Source organism: Salvelinus sp. IW2-2015, linkage group LG16 (genome assembly GCF_002910315.2).
Source record: "Salvelinus sp. IW2-2015 linkage group LG16, ASM291031v2, whole genome shotgun sequence".
Classification (NCBI taxonomy): Eukaryota; Metazoa; Chordata; class Actinopteri; order Salmoniformes; family Salmonidae; genus Salvelinus; species Salvelinus sp. IW2-2015.
This window is the reverse complement of record NC_036856.1, coordinates 30,147,861-30,172,898: the sequence shown is the minus strand read 5'-3', so window position 1 is coordinate 30,172,898 and position 25,038 is coordinate 30,147,861. Positions and strand designations below refer to the sequence as shown.

General features: G+C 44.3%; 1 protein-coding gene across 1 annotated transcript in view; it reads right to left on the bottom strand.

The window, feature by feature from the left end:
* LOC111975557 (receptor-type tyrosine-protein phosphatase F-like) overlaps nucleotides 1-25,038 on the bottom strand; it is a 172,065-nt gene that overhangs the window by 25,746 nt on the left and 121,281 nt on the right. Inside the window, 4 exon segments of the mRNA XM_070447653.1 lie at nucleotides 8,572-8,669; nucleotides 10,812-10,850; nucleotides 13,133-13,239; nucleotides 23,609-23,772. Of these exon segments, the coding sequence (XP_070303754.1) occupies nucleotides 8,572-8,669; nucleotides 10,812-10,850; nucleotides 13,133-13,239; nucleotides 23,609-23,772 (408 nt within the window).

Sequence of the window (25,038 nt, the reverse complement as noted above, 5' to 3'; positions counted from 1 at the left end):
TGAAAAAGAAGGATGGAGGTTTACGCCGTGCATTGACTATAGAAGTCTCAATCAAATCACGGTGAGGTACAGTTACCCGCTACCTCTTATCGCCATGGCGATTGAGCCAATGCATTGGGCGCGCTTCTTCACGAAACTGGATCTCAGGAGTGCGTATAACCTGGTGCGTATCCGGGAGGGAGACGAGTGGAAGACAGCATTCAGTACCACCACAGGGCATTATGAGTACCTCGTCATGCCGTACGGGTTGATGAATGCTCCATCAGTTTTCCAATCCTTTGTAGATTAGATTTTCAGGGACCTGCACGGGCAGGGTGTAGTGGTGTATATCGATGACATTCTGATTTACTCCGCTACACGCGCCGAGCATGTGTCCTTGGTGCGCATGACCTGTACGTTAAGGCTGAGAAATGCCTGTTCTTTCAGCAGGCCGTCTCCTTCCTAGGGTATCGCATTTCCACATCAGGGGTGGAGATGGAGAGTGACCGCATTGCAGCCGTGCGTAATTGGCCGACTCCCACCACGGTAAAGGAGGTGCAGCGATTTTTAGGGTTTGCCAATTACTACCGGAGATTTATCCAGCGTTTTGGCCAGGTTGCTGCACCCATTACCTCACTGCTGAAGTGGGGTCCTGTAAGGTTGCGGTGGTCGGCTGAGGAGGACAAGGCTTTTGGGCAACTAGGAGCTCTGCTTACTTCGGCTCCAGTGCTGGCCCATCCGGATCCCTCTTTGGCATTCATAGTGGAGGTGGACGCGTCCGAGGCTGGGATAGGAGCCGTGCTCTCACAGCACTCAGGCACGCCACCAAAACTCCGCCCCTGTGCTTTCTTCTCGAAGAAGCTCAGCCCAGCGGAGCGTAACTATGATGTGGGGGACCGGGAGTTGTTGGCTGTGGTTAAAGCGTTGAAAGCGTGGAGACATTGGCTTGAGAGGGCTAAACACCCTTTTCTCATCTGGACTGACCACCGCAACCTGGAGTACATCCGGGCAGCGAGGAGACTGAATCCTCGCCAGGCAAGGTGGGCCATGTTCTTTACCCGTTTTGTGTTTACCCTATCCTACAGACCAGGTTCCCAGAATAAGAAGGCAGACACACTGTGCCGGCTGTATGACACAGAGGAGCGGCCCATGGATCAGACTCCATTACTCCCGGCCTCCTGTCTGGTGGCGCCGGTCGTGTGTGATCTGGATGCGTACATTGAGCAGGTGTTGCGTACAGAGCCCGCTCCCCTCAAGTGTACCGTTGGGCGTATGTACGTTCCGTCTGCTGTCCGTGACCAGTTGATCTATTGGGCCCACACGTCTCCCTCCTCTGGTCATCCGGGGGTCGGTCGGACGGAGCGCTGTCTGACTGGGAAGTACTGGTGGCCCATTTTGGCTAAGGATGTGAGGGTTTATGTCTCCTCCTACTCGGTGTGTGCCCAGTGTCAGGCTCCGAGACACCTGCCCAGAGGTAAGTTACATCCCTTACCCGTTCCACAACGACCTTGGTCACATCTGTCAGTGGATTTCCTAAAGGATCTTCCTCCCTCACAGGGAAATACCATGATCCTGGTCGTTGTGGATCGTTTTTCTAAGTCCTGTCGTCTCCTCCCTCTGCCTGGTCTCCCTACGGCCCTACAGACTGTGGAGGCCCTGTTTACACACGTCTTCCGGCACTACGGGGTGCCTGAGGATATAGTGTTGGATCGGGGTCCCCAGTTCACGTCGAGAGTTTGGAAGGCGTTTATGGAACGTCTGGGGGTCTCGATTAGCCTTACCTCAGGTTTTCACCCCGAGAGTAACGGGCAGGTAGAGAGAGTCAACCAGGATGTGGGCAGGTTTCTGCGGTCCTATTGCTAGGACCGGCCGGGGGAGTGGGCAGTGTTTGAGCCCTAGGCCGAGATGGCACAGAACTCGCTTCGCCACTCCACCACTAACCTCTCCCCCTTTCAGTGCGTATTGGGGTACCAGCCGGTTCTGGCACCGTGGCATCAGGGTCAGACCGAGACTCCTGCGGTGGACGACTGGTTTAGGCGCGCAGAGGAGACATGGGAGGCCGCCCGTGTCCATCTCCAGCGAGCCACGCGTCGCCAGAAAGCCAGCGCGGACCGTCACCGCAGTGAGACCCCAGTGTTCGCACTGGGGGACTGGGTCTGGCTTTCGACCCGTAACCTGCTCCTCCGCCTGCCCTGCCGGAAGCTGGGTCCGCGGTTTGTGGTGCCATTTAAAGTCCTGAGGAGGGTGAACGAGGTATGTTATAGATTACAGCTTCCCTCTGATTATCGTATTAACCCCTCGTTCCATGTTTCTCTCCTCAGGCCGGTGGTAGCTGGTCCGCTCCAGGAATCTGAGGTGCGGGAGGTCCCTCCGCCCCCTTTGGATATCGAGGGGGCCCTGGCGTACATCGTTCATTCCATCCTGGATTCGAGGCATCGGGTGGGGGGCCTTCAGTACCTAGTGGAGTGGGAGGAGTACGGGCCAGAGGAGAGGTGCTGGGTTCCGGTTGCAGATGTTTTGGATCTTGAACTGCTGCCGGAGTTTCACCGTCGCCGGCCGGATCGCCCTGCGCCTAGTCCTCCGGGTCATCCTCGAGGCCGGTGTCGGCGCACCGCTGGAGCCGCGCGTCAAGGGGGGAGTACTGTCACGACTTCCTCCGAAGTCGGCTCCTCTCCTTATTCGGGCGGCCTACGGCGATCGACGCCACCGGCTTTCTGGCCATCACCGCTCCATTTTTCATATATCCATTTGTCTTGTTTTGTTTCCATACACACCTGGTTTTCATTTCCGCAATCAATCTACTTGTATTTAACCCTCTGTTTCCCATCATGTTTTGTGTGTAATTGTTTCATGTTATCGCCTCCAATACACCATTGACAATTTCATTAGAGTTACCAGCCTCAGAAATTGCTACCCAAGTAACAGACACATTTCAACATCAACTGTTCAGAGGAGACTCAAGCCTTCATGAATCAGGCCTTCATGGTCAAATTGCTGCAAAGAAACCACTACTAAAGGACACCAATAAGAAGAAGAGACTTGCTTGGGCCAAGAAACACGAGCAATGGACATTAGACCAGTGGAAATCTGTCCTTGGGTCTGATCGGTCAAAATTTTTGGTTCCAACCGCCGTGTCTTTGTGAGATGCAGAGTAGGTGAACGGATGATATCCGCATGTGTGGTTCCCACCGTGAAGCATGGAGGAGGTGTGATGGTGTGGGTGTGCTTTGCTGGTGACACTGTCTGTGATTTATTTAGAATGGAACGCTGCTGCTGCTCACTGTTATTATCTATGCATAGTCACTTTAATAACTCTACCTGCATGTACATATTACCTCAATTACCTCAACACCGGTGCCCCCGCACATTGACTCTGTACCTGTACCCCCCTGTATATAGCCCTGTATATAGCTATTGTTATTTACTGCTGCTCTTTATTCATTTGTTATTCTTATCTCTTACTTTCTTTTAGGTATTTTCTTAAAACTGCATTGTTGTAAGTAAGTATTTCACTGCGCATGTGACAAATAACATTTGATTTGATTTTATTTGAATTCAAGGCACACTTAACCAGCATGGCTACCAAAGCATTCTGCAGCGATATGCCATTCCATCTGGTTTGCGTTTAGTGGGACTATCATTTGCTTTTCACCCGGACAATGACCCAACACACCTCCAGGCTGTGCAAGGGCTATTTCACCAAAAAGGAGAGTCATGGAATGCGGCATCAGATGACCTGGCCTCCACAATCAACCGTCCTCAACCCAATTGAGATGGTTTGGGATGAGTTGGACCGCAGAGTGAAGGAAAAGCAGCCAACAAGTGCTCAGCATATGTGGGAACTCCTTCAAGACTGTTGGAAAAGCATTCCAGGTGAAGTTGGTTGAGAGAATGCCAAGAGTGTGCAAAGCTGTCATCAAGGCAAAGGGAGCCTACTTTGAAGAATCTAAAATCTAAAATATATTTTTATTTGTTTAACACTTTTTTGGTTACAACATGATTCCATATGTGTTATTTCATAGTTTTGACGTCTTCACTATTATTTTACAATGTATAAAATAGTACAAATAAATAAAAACCCTTGAATGATTAAACTTTTGACTGGTGCTCTATATAAAAAAAATCATAATTAGCTATTTCAGCGCAAACATGCCCAAACACACCACCCACCAGTGCACTGACAATATACACAGTACAAACACGCTTACACACACACAAAAACACACAGACACACAAACTCCCCACCCTGTCAGTGTGACTCAGCCCTCAGTCCATCTGTTCCAGGGTAGTTGGGTGATTGTGTGTGTGTGTGTGTGTGTGTGTTTGTCTGGCAGAGTGTCTGAAATACATTGTTTGCTGTATTTCTCATACACACATCAGAGTGTGCATCCCAAATGGCACCCTATTCCCTATTTAGTGCACTACTTTAGACCAAGGCCCAAGAGTAGTGCATTGAATAGTGATAGGGTACTATTTGGAACGCAACCTGAGAAAGATGCACCTGCCTGCCATCTCCACAATAAGTCTCTGATTCCCTCCCTGGGAGACTGGATGTGATGTTTTTTATGTGTGTGTGTGTGGGGGGGGGGGTTCCTGCAGGGGGGGTGGGGTGGTGGATGAAGCCTTCCTCGTGCATACATCTATACATCTACATTATTTAAAAAAAATTGCAATGGCTGTCACGCCCTGACCTTAGAGATCCTTATTTATTCTCTATGTTTGGTTAGTTCAGGGTGTGACTCGGGTGGGAGAATCTATGTTTTCTATTTCTTTGTGTTTTTGGCTGAGTATGGTTCCCAATCAGAGGCAGCTGTCTATCGTTGTCTCTGATTGGGGATCATATATAGGTTGTCATTTTCCGTTTTGGTTTTGTGGGGAGTTATTTTCTGTTTAGCTGTTTTGTTGTCTGACAGAACTGTGCGCTTTCGTTTTTTCTACTTTGTTATTTTGTTGCGGTGTTCAGTTTATTAAAAATCATGAACGCCTACCACGCTGCACCTTGGTCTCCTTCTTCATCCGACGACACACGTTACAATGGCGGCCACGATTTTGCAGCAGCGGTGCGCAGCTGCTAAACGCATACAAGGGAAACACTGTTGTGTGTGCGCAGGTGTGTGTGGTGTGCTTGTTGTAATTTATGGGACCTGTCTAGAGAATCCACCGGGGGAAAACAGGCACATGGAACGCAGAAGAAATGTTAAAAAGACCCATCATTTGCTGTAACTGAGCGAAGCAGCAGCGACGCGGCGGTATTTAAAAAGTGCCTCCCATTCTTCTTCCGATGATATCCTAATCTAGTGAGGCACATTAGAAAGGGATCGTTTCTGGTGAAAAGCCTGATTAACACCTGTTGTCACTCCTCAGCGTACATTACCAGCCAAGTGCTCAGAAAAATTGTTTGCAAAGTCCCAATCCTAAATGTGTCATATCTGGCTAATTCGGTGCTCCCGGAACATATGGTGTTGCTTCCTTCCTGTGTGTCAGCAGAAGGCATCCGTCCCCACTACTAGCTGAGGAAACGTTGGAGTTGGACAGCATGGCCAATCAACTAACAACTGTCAGTGTTTTCACCTGTCTGAATACAGCACAGGCGGGGAGAATGAAAGATTCCCTAATGAGAATCTTGGCCTGGCTCTAGGCAGCACTCACCCCTCAGTAGCTGGCAGTGATCATGAATCACTAATCATAGGAAATTATGAGTAAAGTGTGTGTGTGTGTGTGTGTGTTTCTGCATGCGTGTGTGTGTATTTGTGCGTGTGTGTGCGTGCATGCGTATGTAGCACATACAAACAAGAGAGCATTTTAACTCAGAATTTTCATTAGTTATTAACATATTTCCACCCAATTGCTCTATTCACCTTTAAAAGACAACAGTTGACAGCCTGTGCTTCTATTAAACATACCCCGACTACTAAAACTGTCAAACAGTATTTATAATCAATTAAAGACACTCACAGTACACCCTGAGGACTACTACACTTTGAGTGGTGATGACTGTATTAGGATTGTACTTATACTAATGTGTGTGTGTGTGTGTGTGTGTGTGTGTGTGTGTGTGTGTGTGTGTGTGTGTGTGTGTGTATTTTTGTTGGCTTTACTATCCGAGTGGGGACCAGAAGTCCTCGCAAGGATAATAAAAGAAGGAAAATTTGGACAAGTGGGGACATTTGGGGCCCTGGTCAAAAGTAGTGCACTATTTAGTGAATAGGGGACACTCTGGGACACAGAGAGTCAGATCTAACAAGCTGGCTGAATCCCTGGCTAGGCTCCTCTCATTTTAATAGAGCCATTATGATGGTTTCATTTCAAGGCCTGCTGCCCTGACACTATGTGGAAATATCTCCATGTAGAGGTGGGGTGGCTGAGTAAGTTGTATTGGTGTGTGTGTGTGTGTGTTTGGGGGTTGTGCTTGTGTGTCAGAACAACGAGATAAACAAAATGCATTTAAGCTGTTCCATCTAGCTGCATCCTCTTTGATCTTCTCATAATAAACAGCACTGAGGTAGTCTGTAGTGTGTGTGTGCGCGTGTGTGTGTAGTGTGTGTGTGTATCTAATAGTTAGTGTGAAGTTTGAACCCTGCTTCCACCCACTTCATCAGACAATTTCACCTTGTTCCTGTCTCAACGCTTTCGTCACTCTCTGAGTGGAGAATAAGCTAACATGACAGCTGTACTGTTTCACTCCCAACACATTACTATACTGAATAACACACTGACTGGAAACAGGTAAACACAGAAAAGTTTATCTAGGGTCTAGGAAGCGTCCCAAATGGCACCCTATTCCCTTTATAGTGCACTACTTTTGTCCAGGGCCCATAGGGAATAGGGTGTCATTTGGGATGCAGCCCTAGCTGCTGTTTTATAATTAATATACACTCCCTCTTCGGTAAACAGTGCTCCCATCTGTCCTGCTTTATCCGGCTGGAAATTCACCACTTTAAATGCAAATCACCTTCCTTTGTAGGACAACAAGGCATAATCCCTCACTGGCTTTTACTGTAGGTAAATGCACTGGAATAATATTATTGGAAGGGAGGGGGGAAACAGAGAGAGGGATAGAATTCATGCATACTTAGCAGCATGGTTCTAAAGCAGCCCTGAACTTACACAGAGAGAAATGTACAAGTAGCAAAGTGCAGCTGGATGCAGAAACAAAATCATTATGCAGAATTACCTGGACTCATAATAGTGTTTTTTTAAGTCAAGGTGGGGTGAGGAATGGTTGGCCTATTACAAACTCCCTGGACCATCAACCCCCAATGTTTACTCAATCATTCTTTACACTCGCCATGTTCAGAAGCTGGTATGTTCAAGAGGTAGATGAGGGAACATTGGTATATCATATATAGGGCGGCAGGTAGCCTGGCGGGTAGGAGTGTTGGGCCAGTCACCGAAAGGTTGCTGGATCGAATCCCCGAGCTGACAATGTAAAAATATTTCGTTCTGCCCCTGAGCAAGGCAGTTAACAAACTGTCCCCGTGCGCTGAAGACGTGGATATTGATTAAGGCAGCTCTGATTCAGAGGTGTTGGGTTAAATGCAAAAGACACATTTCAGTTGAATGCATTCAGTTGTACTGACTAGGTATTCCCTTATATCTAAAGTCTGTTGAGAGAGACTATATACACTGTAGATCTAGAGACTATAGACACTATAGATCTAGAGACTATAGAGCAGTGCATCCCAAACTCTGACCTTGGGACCCCAAGGGGTACACAATTTGGTTTTTGCCCAAACACCACACAGCTGATTCAAATGATAAAAGATTGCTGATTACTTGATTTACTTGATTATTTGAATCAGCTGTGTAGTACTAGGGCAAAAACTAAAACGTGCACCCATGATCTTTCCATGACGTAGACTGACCAGCTGAATCCAGCTGAAAGATATGATCCCTTATTGATGTAACTGGTTAAATCCACTTCAATCAGTGTAGATGAAGGGGAGGAGACAGGTTAAAGAAGGATTTGAAAGCCTTGAGATATATTGAGACATGGATGGTGTGTTTGCCATTCAGAGGGTGAATGGGCAAGACAAAATATTGAAGTGCCTTTGAACGGGGTATGGTTGTAGGTGCCAGGTGCACCGGTTTGTGTCAGGAACTGCAGTGCTGCTGCAACTCAATATTAGGAAGGTGTTCTTAATATTTTGTGCACTCAATGTAGATCTAGATATTATAGAGACTATAGATCTAGATACTATAGAGACTACAGTTTGAGAGAATATAGATCTAGTTGCTATAGAGACTATAGATGTAGAGGGTATAGACTATAGATATAGAGACTATATAAATCTAGAGGCTATAGACTATAGATATAGAGACTATAGAACAAGATTCTATAAAGACTATTTATCTAGATACTATAGATCTAGGGACTATAGATCTAGATACTATAAAGACAGACTATAGATCTAGAGACTATAGATCTAGATACTATAAAGACTATATACCTAGAGACTATAGATCTAGAGACTATATATCTAGATACTAAAGAGACAATATATTTAGAGGCTATAGAGACTATAGATTAAGGAACTGGGTTGTAGACAGCCAGTGGTAGTCAGCAGGGCAAAGCAGAGCAGGAGTAGTTACCTCATACTCCTGTGAGAAGCGGAGTCCGTCGTTGGCCTTGAGTCGCTCGATGTGGTTAGCAAGATCAGTGGTGGAGATGAGAGGGTGCTCCCTCATCCCTGAAGGAGAGAGGAACAGGGTTACCAAGCTATTGCAGTAAATACAACTTTCCTTCAGCTATGAGTGAAATATACAACACAGTGTAATATATGCACGTACACACACATGCATGCACCACCCACATACACCTGCACACACACATTCACACAACAGACATACACACACACGGAATGTGAAATACGCAACCAGATAACTGATGCATTTGTGATGACAAAGCACAGAGTTCATTGAAAGTGGTGAAATGGAAAGAAGTGTGTGGTTACGGAGAGAAGACAGAGAGAGAAAGAGAGAGAGAGAAAGAGAGTGATGAGAGAGAGAGAGAGAGAGAGAGAAAGAGAGAGTGAAGAGAGAGAGATAGAGAGAGAGAAAGAGAGAGAGAGAGAGAGAGAGAGAGAGAGAAAGAGAGTGAAGAGAGAGAGAAAGAGAGAGTGAGTGAAGAGAGAGAAAGAGAGAGTGAAGAGAGAGAGAGTGAGAGAAAAAGAGAGAGTGAAGAGAAAGAGAGAGAGAGAGAGAGAGAGAGAGAGAGAGAGAGAGAGAGAGAGAGAGAGAGAGAGAGAGAGAAAGCAACAGACAGGTGATATCTCTAGAGCTCTGTAACACCATGCTGTGGGTTACTCCTGTGAAGGGAGTAAGTGAATGAGCATGCTGATTGGTTGGCTGTAGCCCACAGCAACACAAGTGGGAGTGGGAGGGGTCATGAGGGTATTCAGAGCGTCATGTTACATTATTTTTCCATGAAATGGTAACTGAAAACTATCTCTGGCTATAACTAGATGAGACCAACATCTTAGTACATTAGTAATATTATCACAAACCTAAAAAATACTTTATTCAGAAATAACATTCTGGAAAGAAAATATACCACATACAGCTGCTAGCAGGTGATGTACATAATAAAGCTATAGCTACATTGTAACCTCAAAGTACGGACCACATATATAATCTCTTTCAGTGGCAGAAGAGCTTAGGACTTGGAAAGATTGATGCAGGAACAATCTTTCATCTCGGCTTTGTCCTCAAAGCAACAACAAATGGATTATCCTCCAAAATAACATACAATAGTGATACAAGCCAGCGGTGACAGGTGACAGTTCTGAGGCCAGCCTGTGGAAAGGAAGTGACATGGGGGAAGTGACACGGCTAGTGGGGAGGAGGGGTGTGTGGGTGCAGTGTAAGCGGGGTGGTTCCAGCCGACTGAGCAATCAGATGTTCACAGACAAGGTGCAGCTAGCATGGGGCTGAGATGAGATGGCCTTGGTGGGTGACGCACAAAAAACAGCAGTGGAGAGGAGGATCAGTAGAGAAGGTAGAGGGATGGAGGGATGAAGGGGGGTGTTGGTGGAGGAGGGGAGGGAGGCATTCCATCTCAGCTCCCAAAGCAGCACTATCACAGCCCTTCCTTACATAGACTACTGTATATACAGAACTGATCAGTACTGTTGTCTGAGCTGTGACTGTGCTACTGAGAAAACTGATGCAGAGTGACTCAGCGATCAGAGAGATAAAGACAGAGAGAGAGAAAGAAAGAGATAGAGAGAGAAAAGACAGAGAGATGAGAGCGAAAGAGAAGAGCAAGAGAGAATGAGATGACAAGAGAATGTGAGAGACAGAGCAGAAGAAAAGAGAGCGAGAGAGAGAGAAGAGCATGAGAGAGAGGAGAGAGAGAGGAGAGAGAGTGAGAGGAGAAGTAGAGAGAGAGAGAAGAGAGACAGACAGACAGTGACAGAGAAGAGACAACAGAGAAAGATGAGTTGCGAGAGAGGAAGAGATGTGAGAGAGAGAGAGAGTGAGACAGTAGAGAAGAGAGAGTAGAGAGAGAGTGCGAGATGAGAGAGAGAGAGAGAGAGAGATGAGAGAGAGCAGAGAGAGAGAAGAGAGAGTAGAGAGAGAGGAGAGAAGACAGAGAGACGAAGTGAGAGAGAGAGTGTGAGAGAGAGAGAGAGAGAGAGACCGGAGAAGAGGAGAGAGAGAGGAGAAGAGAGAGAGAGAGAAGAGAGAGAGAGATGAGACAGAGACGAGAAGAGGAGAGATGTGAGAGAGAGAGAGAGTGAGATAGAGAGAGAGCGTGAGAGAGAGACACACAGAGAGAGGATGGGGATGGGTTTAAATAGGTAGAAAACACAGGAGAAATGGAAACTAACTTGGAGTGTTCGGGCAACTGGGGTCACTGGAACCTGTGGGGAGAAGACGGGGGAGGTCGGTGTGTCGTACTCAACAACCAATACCAGAGGGATCATTCATGTTAAAGGGGGAAGGGACGGGAGGAGGGGAGAAGAGAAGAGGGTAAAGAAGGATTAGGAGAAAGAGAAAGGGGGGATAGAGAAAGAGACCCAAGGTTTTCAGAAGGGCCTGGCTGTGTATATGTCTGTACACCCGAAGTGAGTCAGTCTGTTAGCCTGGAATTCCAACAGTCCTCTTAGTTTCAGCCTACGTCCATGACAGTAGCCTGGATCCGAACTGAATTGTTCGATTTCACTTCACAATATTGGGTCCAGGCCTACCATGACACATAACTGTCTGAGACATATACTTGAAAGCATATTCTTGACTATAGGTACTACTACTCTGTAGAGTGCTTAAGAAGACAACAGAGGCATCAATAGTATAGAACTGAGCTATTAGAACACATCTTTATTGTGCTCACAAGGACACAAAAAGTAAGAGGCTGGCAAATTAGTCAACAACATACCTGCCTCTATTTGTGTAAACAACATCTGCTATGTACCCCCTACTGCTAAAGACTCACAAGCTGCCGATCTCATAGCAAACTACTAGAAAACACCCACAGAGTGATGGAGAGAGGGAGGGAGGGGTGGAGGGGGGAGAGAAAAGAGAGGGTTTGAAAGAGATGAAAATAGGAATGAGGGATGAGATGAAGAGTTAGAAAGAGGGAGATAAGGCACATAGAGGGAAGGAGAGAAAGAGGACGAGAGAGAGCTCATAAAGAAAGAGTAGTGCGTTAGCGAGAGAGAGAGAGGAGAGAGAGAGAAGAGAAAGAGGAGAGAGGAGAGAGAAAACATAGAGAAATGATAGAGGAGAGAGAAAAGATAGAGATGAGAGAAAAGATAGAGAAGAGAGAGAGAGGAGAGAGAGGAAAGAGAAGAGAGAAAAGATAGAGAAGAGAGAAAAGATAGAGAAGAGAGAGAGGAGAGAGAGGAAAGAGAAGAGAGAGATGCGAGAGAGACGAGAGCACAGAAAGCAAGGGTGAGAGACAGAACGAGTTTGATGTTCAGAGAATGAGTTAGAGAGAGATTCTGTGGGCTTAATTCCTCTGCTAAGTTCAAAGCTCAAGACTCTCCATGCTGCATTCAACAGTGTTTAATTACCAAGCTGGGTCAGTGCAGTCCACTAGAAGAAGAGACAGAGAGTATGCGTCCCAAACGGTACCCTATTCCCTAAATAGTACAATACTTTCAACCAGGGCCCATAGGGAATAGGGTGCCATTTGTGTCCACTAGAAGAGCCAAAGAGCCACTGAAAACGGATGGATAATATACTGTAGCAATTCCCATGTAAGCCCCTCCCCACCCTCTCTCTCTCTCTCTCTCTCGCTTTACTTCACAGTGAGATGAGAAGCAGTATGGGCAGAGTTAAGACCCCTTTAAGGCTTCTTTCTATAATGGTCATAAATGAAGGTGAAGAGGCAGAGGACATCTCGTCGACTAGACAAGAGCTTTGGGTTGTTGACCGATAGACAGTCCTCATCCTCAACTACAGCAACTCCCTTTCCAACTTCACTGACACCCAAGTACTACTAATACAACAAGACATATGATCCTAGTTCACTAAGCCATGTGACAATCCTTCACATCCACAACAATCCTCCGATATTACAAAGCCAAGATGATGATATCCAGTAGAGAGTATACACTGGACTGATTATTATCCACATTCAACTAATCAAAACCATATTTAATTTGCGATAACCAGCATCTGATATTGTTGTAATTAAGCTGAATCATCTACAGTAGAAGCCTTAACTCTGAAGTGTTTTATGCTTGAAGGCTGTAATGTGAACTGCATTCAATTGCTTCTCCTAGCACAGTGGTTACCAATAGCTACACATTCATCAGAATGTATCATATCATAGGAGTGTGAGAGAGTGTGAGCAGTGGTTTGAATAGAGACCAGGTTTTATAAGTTACCTTGTTGGAGATTTGTCTGCAGGCACTGAGGTGGATAGTTTGGCCATGGTTGAACAACAGCTAAATCTGAATATAAGTGTGTCAGTGGTTGTTTGTCTGCTAGTGTGTCTGGGTCTGTGACTTTGTGTGTATCTATACATCATGCGTGCTAATGTGTGTGTGTGTGTGTGTGTGTGTGTGTGTGTGTGTGTGTGTTGTGTGTGTTGTTGTGTGTGTGGTGTGTGTGTGTGTGTGTTTGTGTGTGTGTGTGTGTGGGTGTGTGTGTGTGTGTGTGTGTTTGTGGTGTGTGTGTGTGTGTGTGTGTCTATACCTTGTGTTCTGATAGTTGAGTCGTCTCATCTCCACAGGATCAGAGGAGTGGGCCAGCAGAGAGTCCTTCACCCCAGCAGAGTGTTCATCCTTGGCAGAGGGAGATGCTCGTTTCCTGGGGAGAGAGACAGGGAGGAGAGACCATGAGACGAGCTCCAATAAAAACACTAGCATACTACTTATAAATAAGTAATGTCATTGGGCATGTATGGTGGTAGACTGAAMGAGGTGGTATGATTGTATGGGCATTGGAATGTAACCACACTGTAGTGGTCAGCTGGCTGGAAACCCCAGTCACAGAACCATCACTGTTGTATCATGACTGTGTCATTGAGATAGCTGTTGGTTCCTGCATTGATGTGGAAGATACCGGCAACCAGGAGAATGCTCAACTTGTGCCTGGAGTGGAGTTAAAAGCTGATGTTGTGTCTGTTGAGGTGTGTAACTCCCTGAAGCAGAGACACACCTCTACTCTTCAGTAAGTAGTATTTTTACGTCCCAAAGGGCAACCTACTCCCTATAGTGCACTACTTTGGACTAGTGCCTTCAGCTCTGATCAAAAGTAGTGCACTATATAGTGAATAGGGTGCCGTTAAATAACTTGATAAATAACACGGTGTGTCTGCCAAGCTGTGTGTTCCTCAGTTGACGAGGTGAGGACCCACTTCACTGTCTACACAGCTGGGGGGAAAGTGGTGACACAGTTTTGGGTTTACGCTCATTAAAACCTCTAATTTCCCCCATATGAACGTGTGAAAACAAACAGGCTGAGCAATTAACAGATCAGCCGCAGTGACAGAGTAGGAAGGCTTGCTAATTACAGAGGTGGAGAAAGAAAGAGAAGGGGGGGAGAGAGAGGGAGATATAGGAGGGATGGGGGAGAGGGAGGAAGGGGAGAGAGGGAAGGAGGAGAGATAGGGAGGGAGGAAGGGAGATGGAGGGAGAGAACCAAAAAGAAAAGGAGGAGAGCGGAAGGGATGGTGAGAGAGAGGGACGATCGAGGGATAGAGAGAAGAGCGAGTGAGAGTGTTATAGAGAGAGCATATCTGCTGGAGCCTATGTCCTCCATTCCCAACGCACCACACTGTGTCTCCTAGCGCTAGCATGCTAACTGAGGTCTTAAGTGTTGCCATGTTACAGCTGCTGCCACACTAATGCACTAAAGCCTGTGTTTATTTCTTTGGGTAGCACTAACATCGCGCTAACGTGTGTCTGAGTGTAGCAGCCTCCATTGCTGAGTGATGCTACTGATGTGTTCAGCTGGCTGTCTCACAAGGAAAGCTATTAGTGCTGCCATGCATAGCTGTCTATGGGAGGTGACAGTTAGGTTACTAGCCCTAAACTTAGACTGAGTCTCAAATAGCACCCTATTCCCTATGCAGTGCAGTACTTTTGACAAAATCCCATAGGGCTCCGGTAAAAAGTAGTCCACTATATAGGGAATAGGGGGCTATTTGGGACACACTCATGGAGACGGAGATCATAATAAAGCATGGAGGCATGACATAAGGAGGTGTGGGGAGGGGAAGAGCACTTTGTCATTCTGACTATTGCCTAGGGAACATCATGTAATTTTAACTGCAACTTTGGCTTTTAATTTGAAAGGCGTGAGAGCTGCAGACAAACACACTAACACACACGTTTGTTTTACTATCCTTATGGGGACCAAACAATTGATTCTCATTCAAAATCTTATTTTCCCTAACCCTAACCTTGACCCTAATCTTAACCCCTAACCCTAACTCCTAACCCTAAACCTAACGCACTAACCCAAACTCTAAACCTAACCCCTAGGCCATCGTGATTCATGGGGTTAAGTCTGAATTTCATAAAGGTGTACCACAGGGATTGATTTTGGGACCTGTTCTCTTCACTATTTATATAAACACCATTGGTCAATCTGTAAAAAATGGTAAACTTCATCTATATGCAGATTATACTGTTATGTATGCTATTGCCCTGACTGTTGATCTGGCTGTATCAAAACTACAGTCAGGTTTTATAGCTATCCTGGAATCACTTACCGATTTAAAAGGTGTGCTTAAAATGGGCAAAATGAAATACATGTTGCTTTTAAACTCTCGTAATAATGTTTCAGATGAACTACATGTTCACTCATTAGATGGTTCTCCAATCAGCATCCCAGAGTCACCTATTCACTGTTGACGTTGAGACTGGTGTTTTGCGGGTACTATTTAATGAAGCTGCCAGTTTAGGAATTGTGAGGCATCTGTTGCTCGAACTAGACACTCTAAAGTACTTGTCCTCTTGCTCAGTTGTGCACCGGGGCCTCCCACTCCTCTTTCTATTCTGGTTAGYGCTAGTTTGCGCTGRTTTGTGAAGGGAGTAGTACACAGCGTTYTACGASATCTTCAGTTTCTTGGCAATTTCTTGCATGGAATAACCTTCATTTCTCAGAACAAGAATAGACTGACAAGCTTCAGAAGAAAATCTTTGTTTCTGGCCATGTTGAGCCTGTAATCGAACTCACAAATGCTGATGCTCCAGATACTCAACTAGTCTAAAGAAGGCCAGTTTTATTGCTTCTTTAATCAGCACAACTGTTTTCAGCTGTGCTAACATAATTGCAAAAGGGTTTTCTAATGATCAATTAGCCTTTTAAAATGATAATCTTGGATTAGCTAACACAACGTGCCATTGGAACACAGGAGTGATGGTTGCTGATAATGGGCCTCTGTACACCTATGTAGATATTCCACAAAAAATCTGCCGTTTCCAGCTACAATAGTCATTTACAACATTAACAATGTCTACACTGTATTTCTGATCAATTTGATGTTATTTTAAATGGACAAAAAAATTGCTTTTATTTCAAAAACAAGGACATTTCTAAGTGACCCCAAACTTTTGAACGGTAGTGTACATACTTAGATTGGTTAAGAAGCTAACATTTAAAGTTGACTTTTTCTACAGAAACAGATCGTGCCTTTCTCTAAGCAGTAGGATGCAGATTATTCAGTCAACCTTTTAATCTGTTCTTAATTATGGTGATATTATTTATCTAAGTGCAGCTGCTAATACTTAAACCTTTGGGTGCCATCTACCATAGTGCCCTTTGTTTTGTTACAGCTGACAGTTTTGATACTCATCACTGCATCCTGTATCAAAAGGTTGGTTGGATTTCACTAAAGTCCTGTAGGCCCTACTTCATAAACTTTCGTCTTATGTAACGGCTGTTGAAGTTTAGACCCATGTGGCACAGTGGCACTGCATCTAAATGCAAGAGGCGTCACTACAGTCCCTGGTTTGACTCAAGGCTGCTTCACATCTGGCCGTGATTGGGAGTCCCATAGGGCGGCGCACAATTGGCCCAGCGTTGTCCGGATTTTGCCGGGGTAGGCCATCATTGTAAATAAGAATTTGTGTTCTTAACTGGCTTGCCTAGTTAAATAAAGGTTACATTTAAATAAATAAAAAATAGACACCTGAGTTGCCTAACCCGTAAACAGGATTGGTTAACTCTTGAGGTTCCTAGGGTCTCCACTGAGCTAGGTGAATCTGCTTTTAGTTTTAATGCACCGTATTGCTGGAACAAAATTCTAAATACATTTAATTTTGATGTTGTGGTGCCGTTCAGGCAATTTAAAGTATTGATTGGAGACTTATTTGTGAAGGAATGTTTTTTATGTTTTATTTCTACTTCCCATGACTGTGTTTTTGTATTTTAAAATGTATACAGTACTAGTCAATAGTTTGGACACACCTACTCATTCAAGGGTTTTTCTTCATTTTCACTACTTTCTACATTGTAGAAAGACATGAAAACTATGAAATAACACATATGTAGTAATCAAAAAAGTGCTAAACAAATCTAAATATCTTTTAGATTTTAGATTCTTTAAAGTAGACACCCTTTGCCTTGATGACAGCTTTGCACACTCTTGGCATTCTCTCAACCAGCTTCAGGAGGTCGTCACCTGGAATGCATTTCAATTAACAGGTGTGCCTTGTTAAAAGTTAATTTGTGGAATTTCTTTCCTTTAATGCGTTTGAGCCAATCAGTTGTGTTGTGACAAGGTAGGGGTGGTATACAGCAGATAGCCCTTTTTAGTAAAAGACCAAGTCCATATTATGGCAAGAACAGCTCAAATAAGCAAAGAGAAACGACAGTCCATCATTACTTTTAGACATGAAGGTCAGTTAATCAGGAACATTTCAAGCATTTTTTAAGTTTCTTCAAGTGCAGTTGCAAAAACCATCAGGCGCTATGATAAAACTGGCTCTCATGAGGACCGACACAGGAAAGGAAGACCCAAAGTTACCTCTGCTGCAGAGGATAAGTTCATTAGAGTTAACTGCACCTCAGATTGCAGCCCAAATAAATGCCTCACAGTGTTCAAGTAACAGACACATCTCAACATCAACTGTTCAAAGGAGACTGCGAGAATCAGTCATTCATGGTTGAATTGCTGCAAAGAAACCACTACTAAAGGACACCAATAAGAAGAGAGTTGCTTGGATCAAGAAACACGAGCAATGGACATAAGACCGGTGGAAATCTGTCCTTTGATCTGATGAGCCCAAATTTGAGATTTTTGGTTCCAACCGCCGTGTCTTTGTGAGACGCAGAGTAGGTGAACGGATGATCTCTGCATGTGTGGTTCCCACCGTGAATCATGGAGGAGGAGGTGTGATGGTGTGGGGGTGCTTTGCTGGTGAAACTGTCACTGATTTATTTAGAATTCAAGGCACACTTAACCAGCATGGCTACCAAAGCATTCTGCAGCGATATGCCATCCCATCTGGTTTGCGCTTAGTGGGACTATCATTTGTTTTTCAACAGGACAATGACCCAACACACCTCCAGGCTGTGCAAGGGCTATTTGACAAAGAAGGAGAGCAATGGAGTGCTGCATTAGATGACCTGGCCTCCACAATCTCCCGACCTCGACCCAATTGAGATGGTTTGGGATGAGTTGGACTGCAGAGTGAAGGAAAAGCAGCCAATAAGTGCTCAGCATATGTGGGAACTCCTTCAAGACTGTTGGAAAAGCATTCCAGGCGAAGCTGGTTGAGAGAATGCCAAGAGTATACAAAGCTGTCATCAAGGCAATGGGTGGCTACTTTGAAGAATCTAAAATCTAAAATATATTTTGATTTGTCAAACACTTTTTTGGTTACTACATTATTCCATATGTGTTATTTCAAAGTTTTGATGTCTTCATTATTATTCTACAATGTAGAAAATAGTAAATATAAATAAAAACCCTTGAATGAGTGGGTGTGTCCAAACTTTTGACTGGTACTGTATGTCTCTTGTGAAAAAACACTCAACAACACACCAGCCAAAGACACAAGACATGGCATAGTGGTGTGATGTGTGATCTTGACAGTGTAGCAGAAACAAAGAGTATGTCAGTCTGTCACTCTGAGTCAGAACAGAACAGAGCGGCCTGACCCAGAAGCACATCTTATAGAGAAGAAGAGTGGAGTAAGGGGAGGGCAGGAGCGAGGAGAGGGTGGCTGTGCTGCAGAGTGACAGCCACGTCAGGGTTGGAGAAGGGGGAAAGGGGTGTAAGGTGTCAAACATACTACAAAGTAGGTTCAATTAGTTAGCCAGCTATCTATGAAAAACAACCAGAAATAACTATAGTTTGTCTGATTAATTTAGAAAGCTAAATGTAGGTATATGTTTTTGGTTGTTCTTTCAACTAGACCATGCCCATTTCCAGCTTATACTTCCCCTCCAAATGTATTTTTCTGAATATTTAGGCTAGTTAGCTGGCTAACTCATTGAATCTACTTCGTAGTATACCCCGCTGGAAAGAAATACTAACCTTTCTTTTTTGCTGCATCCACAGAAAGCAGGGAAGTGAGTGAGGGAGAAGACAGAGAGAAAGAGGGAAAGAGATAGAGGGAGAATTAAATGACAGATTGTCAGCAGCAGGGTTGAAGCATAGAAGCAGTGGATAGGGAACCAGATTTATACGAGCTCTTTACTTCACCCCTTTATCCCTCCCTCCCTCCTCCACCCTCTCAGCCCTGCAGTTTTATTCAGATGTCGACGCTGACATTTAGAAAATGAGTTTTTCCTCTAGGGGCCCAGATCTCAATCCCTGCCACTATGATAATCTTCAACAAGTTTTTTTAATATATTTTTTTTCTTTACAACCCTTTCTCTTAAAATGCATATGCTATGAGAAAAGGCCGGGAGGATATTATATTCTGTGGTGTTGGACAGTTTGATGATGGTGCACTATGCTCCTTTAGGTTACTTGATGTAAATATTGTACTAGCTGAGTGGAAATACAGTAGGCTGCATCTTGCAACTAATGTCCTGGTATGAACTTTCATCCTAATACATTGTGTGGAAAGATGAGGATGGTGTTCTCATATACATAATTTCTCCCACTGGTAACAGACAATTCAACATCTATTCCACGTAATGTTTTTGAAATTATGTGGAAACAACGTTGATTCAACCAGTGTGTGCCCAGTGGCCTGTTTCACCCCTATATACATAACCTCTGTTTCACCCCTATATACGTAACCTCTGTTTCACCCCTATATACATAACCTCTGTTTCACCCCTATATACGTAACCTCTGTTTCACCCCTATATACATAACCTCTGTTTCACCCCCATATACATAACGTCTGTTTCACCCCTATATACATAACCTCTGTTTCACCCCTATATACATAACCTCTGTTTCACCCCCATATACCTAACCTCTGTTTCACCCCTATATACCTAACCTCTGTTTCACCCCTATATACATAACGTCTGTTTCACCCCTACTATACATAACCTCTGTTTCACCCCTATATACATAACCTCTGTTTCACCCCTATATACATAACCTCTGTTTCACCCCTATATACATAACCTCTGTTTCACCACTTTTGCAACTGTTGAAATGTCTTTCGATCGTCCTCTTCAACTGTATTTTACATTTTGTTGAAGTTACAATCATTTAAGTTTGAGGATAATCCATTTTAGCTAAATTACTTCCAAGTCATACAAAGTTGCAATGGCTCCTGGTATGGACTTCAGAGAGCTATAGGCCTATGCAGTCAAATAGGCATGCTAAATCAGGCCACTTCAAAAGATTTCTTCTCATTTGCTGTGAAGAAATCATCCACCCTCCTTCCATTGAAGCCAGCCCTGGCTGGGCTTATCCACACAGAGAGAGCAGCTAACGCTCTCTGCAGTGCTCTGTGCTGTCACTGACAACTGCCCTCAAAGCCAAAAGGACTTAGACCTGAATTTTTTTTAAATAAAATTGAATTACTTGTTCAGCTGAGTTCAGCTCACTACTTTACTTTCCTGGGTTGGTGTGTACGAGCGAGTTGAGCTCTGGCTCCTTCTGATCACCAGACTAAGGAGAAGTAAGGTGAAGCCTTCTGAGAAGTAAGGAGAGCTACCCCAGAGACTGAAGAGTGTCTCTCTGGTCTTAGAATGAAAGACTGAACACCCAGTAAGAGAGGATGGTGATGAAAGAGTTGAACAGATCGACAGCGACAGACCCATCCCAACATGTCCCCAACAGTGTTGTAGCTAGCTGAGATGTCATCATCAGCGGAAGGGACCATGTGGATCCTCCTCTTCCCTCTCTCTCTAACGCTTGCTCAGTCAGAAGCTCCAGATGTCTGGCCTAAGGACAGCCCCACTCAAACAGAGCAGAGAAAACACGGCTGGGCCAACTGTTAACCTGCGTGGGAGAGCAGGGCTGCAGGCTACTTGACTGAGCAGCCTCCCATGTGCCTACTCCAAGGAGAAAGTCCTCACAGAGCCTTCAGGCCCAGGCTAGATGAATGCCTGTCTGTCTTAATTGAGGAACCACTGAACTCCAACGAACGGATGTCATTTATAATCAATCTTAAATACAACTTGTTTTATGGTTGTAAGTTAAGTAAAAGAGGGAAAATAAAACCTCCAGGGACTGCTTTAAGATGATAATTCAAGGAGTCAGAATTGAGATAAACATTGAATAACAAACCTCAGAGATAACATATTATTGCTTGAAACATTTGGCTGTCAAAATGATGAAAAAACATTGTTTTCAGTCATGTCCTAACTATCCTTAGCAATAATGTCACTTTCCTGAGAACACAAGCAGCCACGTACAGCTGAAAATCTATCCACAAACACAAGAGTGCCCTGTTGCACATTCATTGCAGCAATTGTTCTAGCAATGAGCATGCCCCGCCCACCTGAGGATCTGTCTTTTCCAGCCATCTACTTTCTGTGTTTGAAGGGTGCGAAATCCACTTGTCACCTAAATCGCATCGTCTCGACACTTACATCACAAGAAAGTATGTGATCACGCTCTCCGCAGCCGATGTGAGTAAGACCTTTAAACAGGTCAACATTCACAAGGCCGCTGGGCCAGAGGGATTACCAGAACATGTACCCCGAGCATGCGCTGACCAACTGGCAAGTGTCTTCACTGACATTTTCAACCTCTCCCTGTCCGAGTCTGTAATACCAACATGTTTTAAGCAGACAACCATAGTGCATGTGCCCAAGAACACTAAGGTAACCTGCCTAAATGACTACCGATCCGTAGCACTCACGTCTGTAGTCATGAAGTGCATTGAAAGGCTGGTCATGGCTCACATCAACACCCTTATCCCAGAAACCCTAGACCCACTCTAATTTGCATACTAGCCCAACAGATCCACAGATGATGCAATCTCTATTGCACTCCACACTGCCCTTTTACACCTGGACAAAAGGAACACCTATATGAGAATGCTATTAATTGACTACAGCTCAGCATTCAACACCATAGTGCCCTCAAAACTCATCACTAAGCTAAGGACCCTGGGACTAAACACCTCCCTCTGCAACTGGATCCTGGACTTCCTGACGGGCCACCCCCAGGTGGTAGGGGTAGGTAACAACACATCTGCCACACTGATCCTCAACACGGGGGCCCCTCAGGGGTGCGTGCTCAGTCCCCTCCTGTACTCCCTGTTCACTCATGACTGCATGGCCAGGCACGACTCCAACACCATCATTAAGTTTGCTGATGACACAACAGTGGTAGGCCTGATGACCGACAATGATGAGACAGCCTATAGGGAGGAGGTCAGAGACCTGACTGTGTGGTACAAGGACAAAAACATCTCCCTCAACGTGATCAAGACAAAGGGAGATGATTGTGAACTACAGGAAAAGGAGGACCGAGCACGCCCCCATTCTCATCAACGGGGCTGTAGTGGAGCAGGTTGAGAGCTTCAAGTTCCTTGGTGTCCACATCACCAACAAACTAACATGGTCCAAACACACCAAGACATTTGTGAAGAGGGCACGACAAAACCTATTCCCCCTAGGAGACTGAAAAGTCTGGCATGGGTCCTCAGATCCTCAAAAGGTTTTACAGCTGCACCATCGAGAGCATCCTGACGGGTTGCATCACTGCCTGGTATGGCAACTGCTCATCCTCCGACCGCAAGGCACTACAGAGGGTAGTGTGTACGGCCCAGTACATCACCGGGGCCAAGCATCCTGCCATCCAGGACCTCTATACCAGGTGGTGCCAGAGGAAGTCCCTAAAAATTGTCAAAGACTCCAGCCACCTAGACATAGTCTGTATAGGCCCGCTATTGTTATTTACTGCTGCTCTTTAATTATTTGTTATTCTTATCTCTTACTCTTTTTTTTGTTGTATTTTCTTAAAACTGCATTGTTGGTTAAGTAAGAATTTCACTGTAAGGTCCACACCTGTTGTATTGTGACAAATAAAATTAGATTTAATTTGATTTGAAAGAGAAGAAAGGTACATTTATTTAGATTGGTGTACATTTTTTGTGGAATTTAAAAAAGCAATGATTTAGTACAGTTGAACTGTAAAAAAATAAGATGCACTGAAATGAAAGCAAATTCCAAAAATGAACACTCGTATTATAGTGATATTATGTCTGATCTCACAAACAATGTAAAGTATGTATAGATAGGTGTAATCTGGAGCCAAGTGTAATTTTTCATCTGAGGAAATCCTGCTATTGACACATTTGTTGAATAATGCAACAGAATGTGATAACAGTAATTAATGAGGAAGTCTGGACAGCACAGGTGAGTGCAGGTAGGCCTAGACAGAGCAAGTTGTTGGTGGTTGCAAGCCTGTTCTACCCCGTTATGTTAATTTATTCATACATGGAAAAACACCCTGTGTATTTATGTAAATTAGGCACATATAATGTTCTTTATTTTAACACAAAATATATATTTTTTATATCTGATATCATTAGAAAATGTATATATGAGTGCATTCTAAGAATAAAAGATAAAACATTTGACAATAAATTGAATACCTGAATTTCCACCGAAATCCCTGAACAGTATATCTTCATCCACTGTCCAACTGTTGCATTTATTATCATTTTTTGTATTTTTTATTTAACAATTTTGATGACCATTGCTAATTGTTCTGCCAATACGATGGTGCCACCTAACTTTTTAGTGCCCACAATTGTCACCTATAAGCAGAAAGTTGGCGTGGCAGCGTAGTTACCTCTTGAAGAGCAGGATGGCGATGACGATGATGATGATGAGTACAACAGCCAGGACAGGGCCCATGACCCACAGCATCTCTGGGTCCTCAGCATGGAGAGACATACCGCTGTGGAGCTTCACCGTGATGGGGTCTGAGTATGGGCTGGCCGCAAACGTCTTCTGCTGCAGGAGGGAAGAGAGGACCAACAGAGTGAGGAGGACACCTCACAGCAACCACTGTTTAGTATGAAGAGGCTCTATAGTTTTGATGAGTCTGAACACTAAATGACGTTCTCTCAGATATACATACTGTATTAATGCAGAGCCTTTTGACCTTTATTAACCTTTAGACCTGTGTAGTCTCAAGCCTGTTCCAATACCTTAGAAATTCTGACATCTCTATACTTGTTATGCCTCTTATGTCTTAGCCCTAGTCTAACCCAGTGCCAGATGGAAAGTCAGTGGCTGACAGAGTCTAACATCAGCCAGGCATCTAACAACATGGTGTTCGGTCAACATTATGCTGACTTGGCCCTGTCCTATACAGAGTTCTATACAGCTCTGCCTTGGCCCTGTCCTATACAGAGTTCTATACAGCTCTGCCTTGGCCCTGTCCTATACAGAGTTCTGTATAGCTCTGCCTTGGCCCTGTCCTATACAGAGTTCTGTATAGCTCTGCCTTGGCCCTGTCCTATACAAAGTATTCTTATCAACCATGCCATCATTTCCAGAATGCAGTAAGTTATACAGTAAATATGGGAAAGATGTTTTGCGGCTGAGAAGCCGTCTGAAGTGAAGACCATGGACGCCAGTGAGTGCATCTTCTGAGGTAAACAATTACTACTGAGGTAAACAATTACTACTGAGGTAAACAATTACTACTGAGGTAAACAATTACTACTGAGGTGAACAACTACTACTGGGTAACAATTACTACTGAGGTGAACAATTACTACTGAGGTGAACAATTACTACTGAGGTGAACAACTACTACTGAGGTAAAACAATTACTACTGAGGTGAACAATTACTACTGAGGTAAACAATTACTACTGAGGTGAACTACTACTGAGGTAAACAATTACTACTGAGGTAAACAATTACTACTGAGGTAAACAATTACTACTGAGGTGAACAATTACTACTGAGGTGAACAATTACTACTGAGGTGAACAACTACTACTGAGGTGAACAACTACTACTGAGGTAAACAATTACTACTGAGGTAAACAATTACTACTGAGGTGAACAACTACTACTGAGGTAAACAACTACTACTGAGGTAAACAATTACTACTGAGGTGAACAACTACAACTGAGGTAAACAATTACTACTGAGGTAAACAATTACTACTGAGGTAAACAATTACTACTGAGGTGAACAATTACTACTGAGGTAAACAATTACTACTGAGGTAACAATTACTACTGAGGTGAACAATTAACTAAT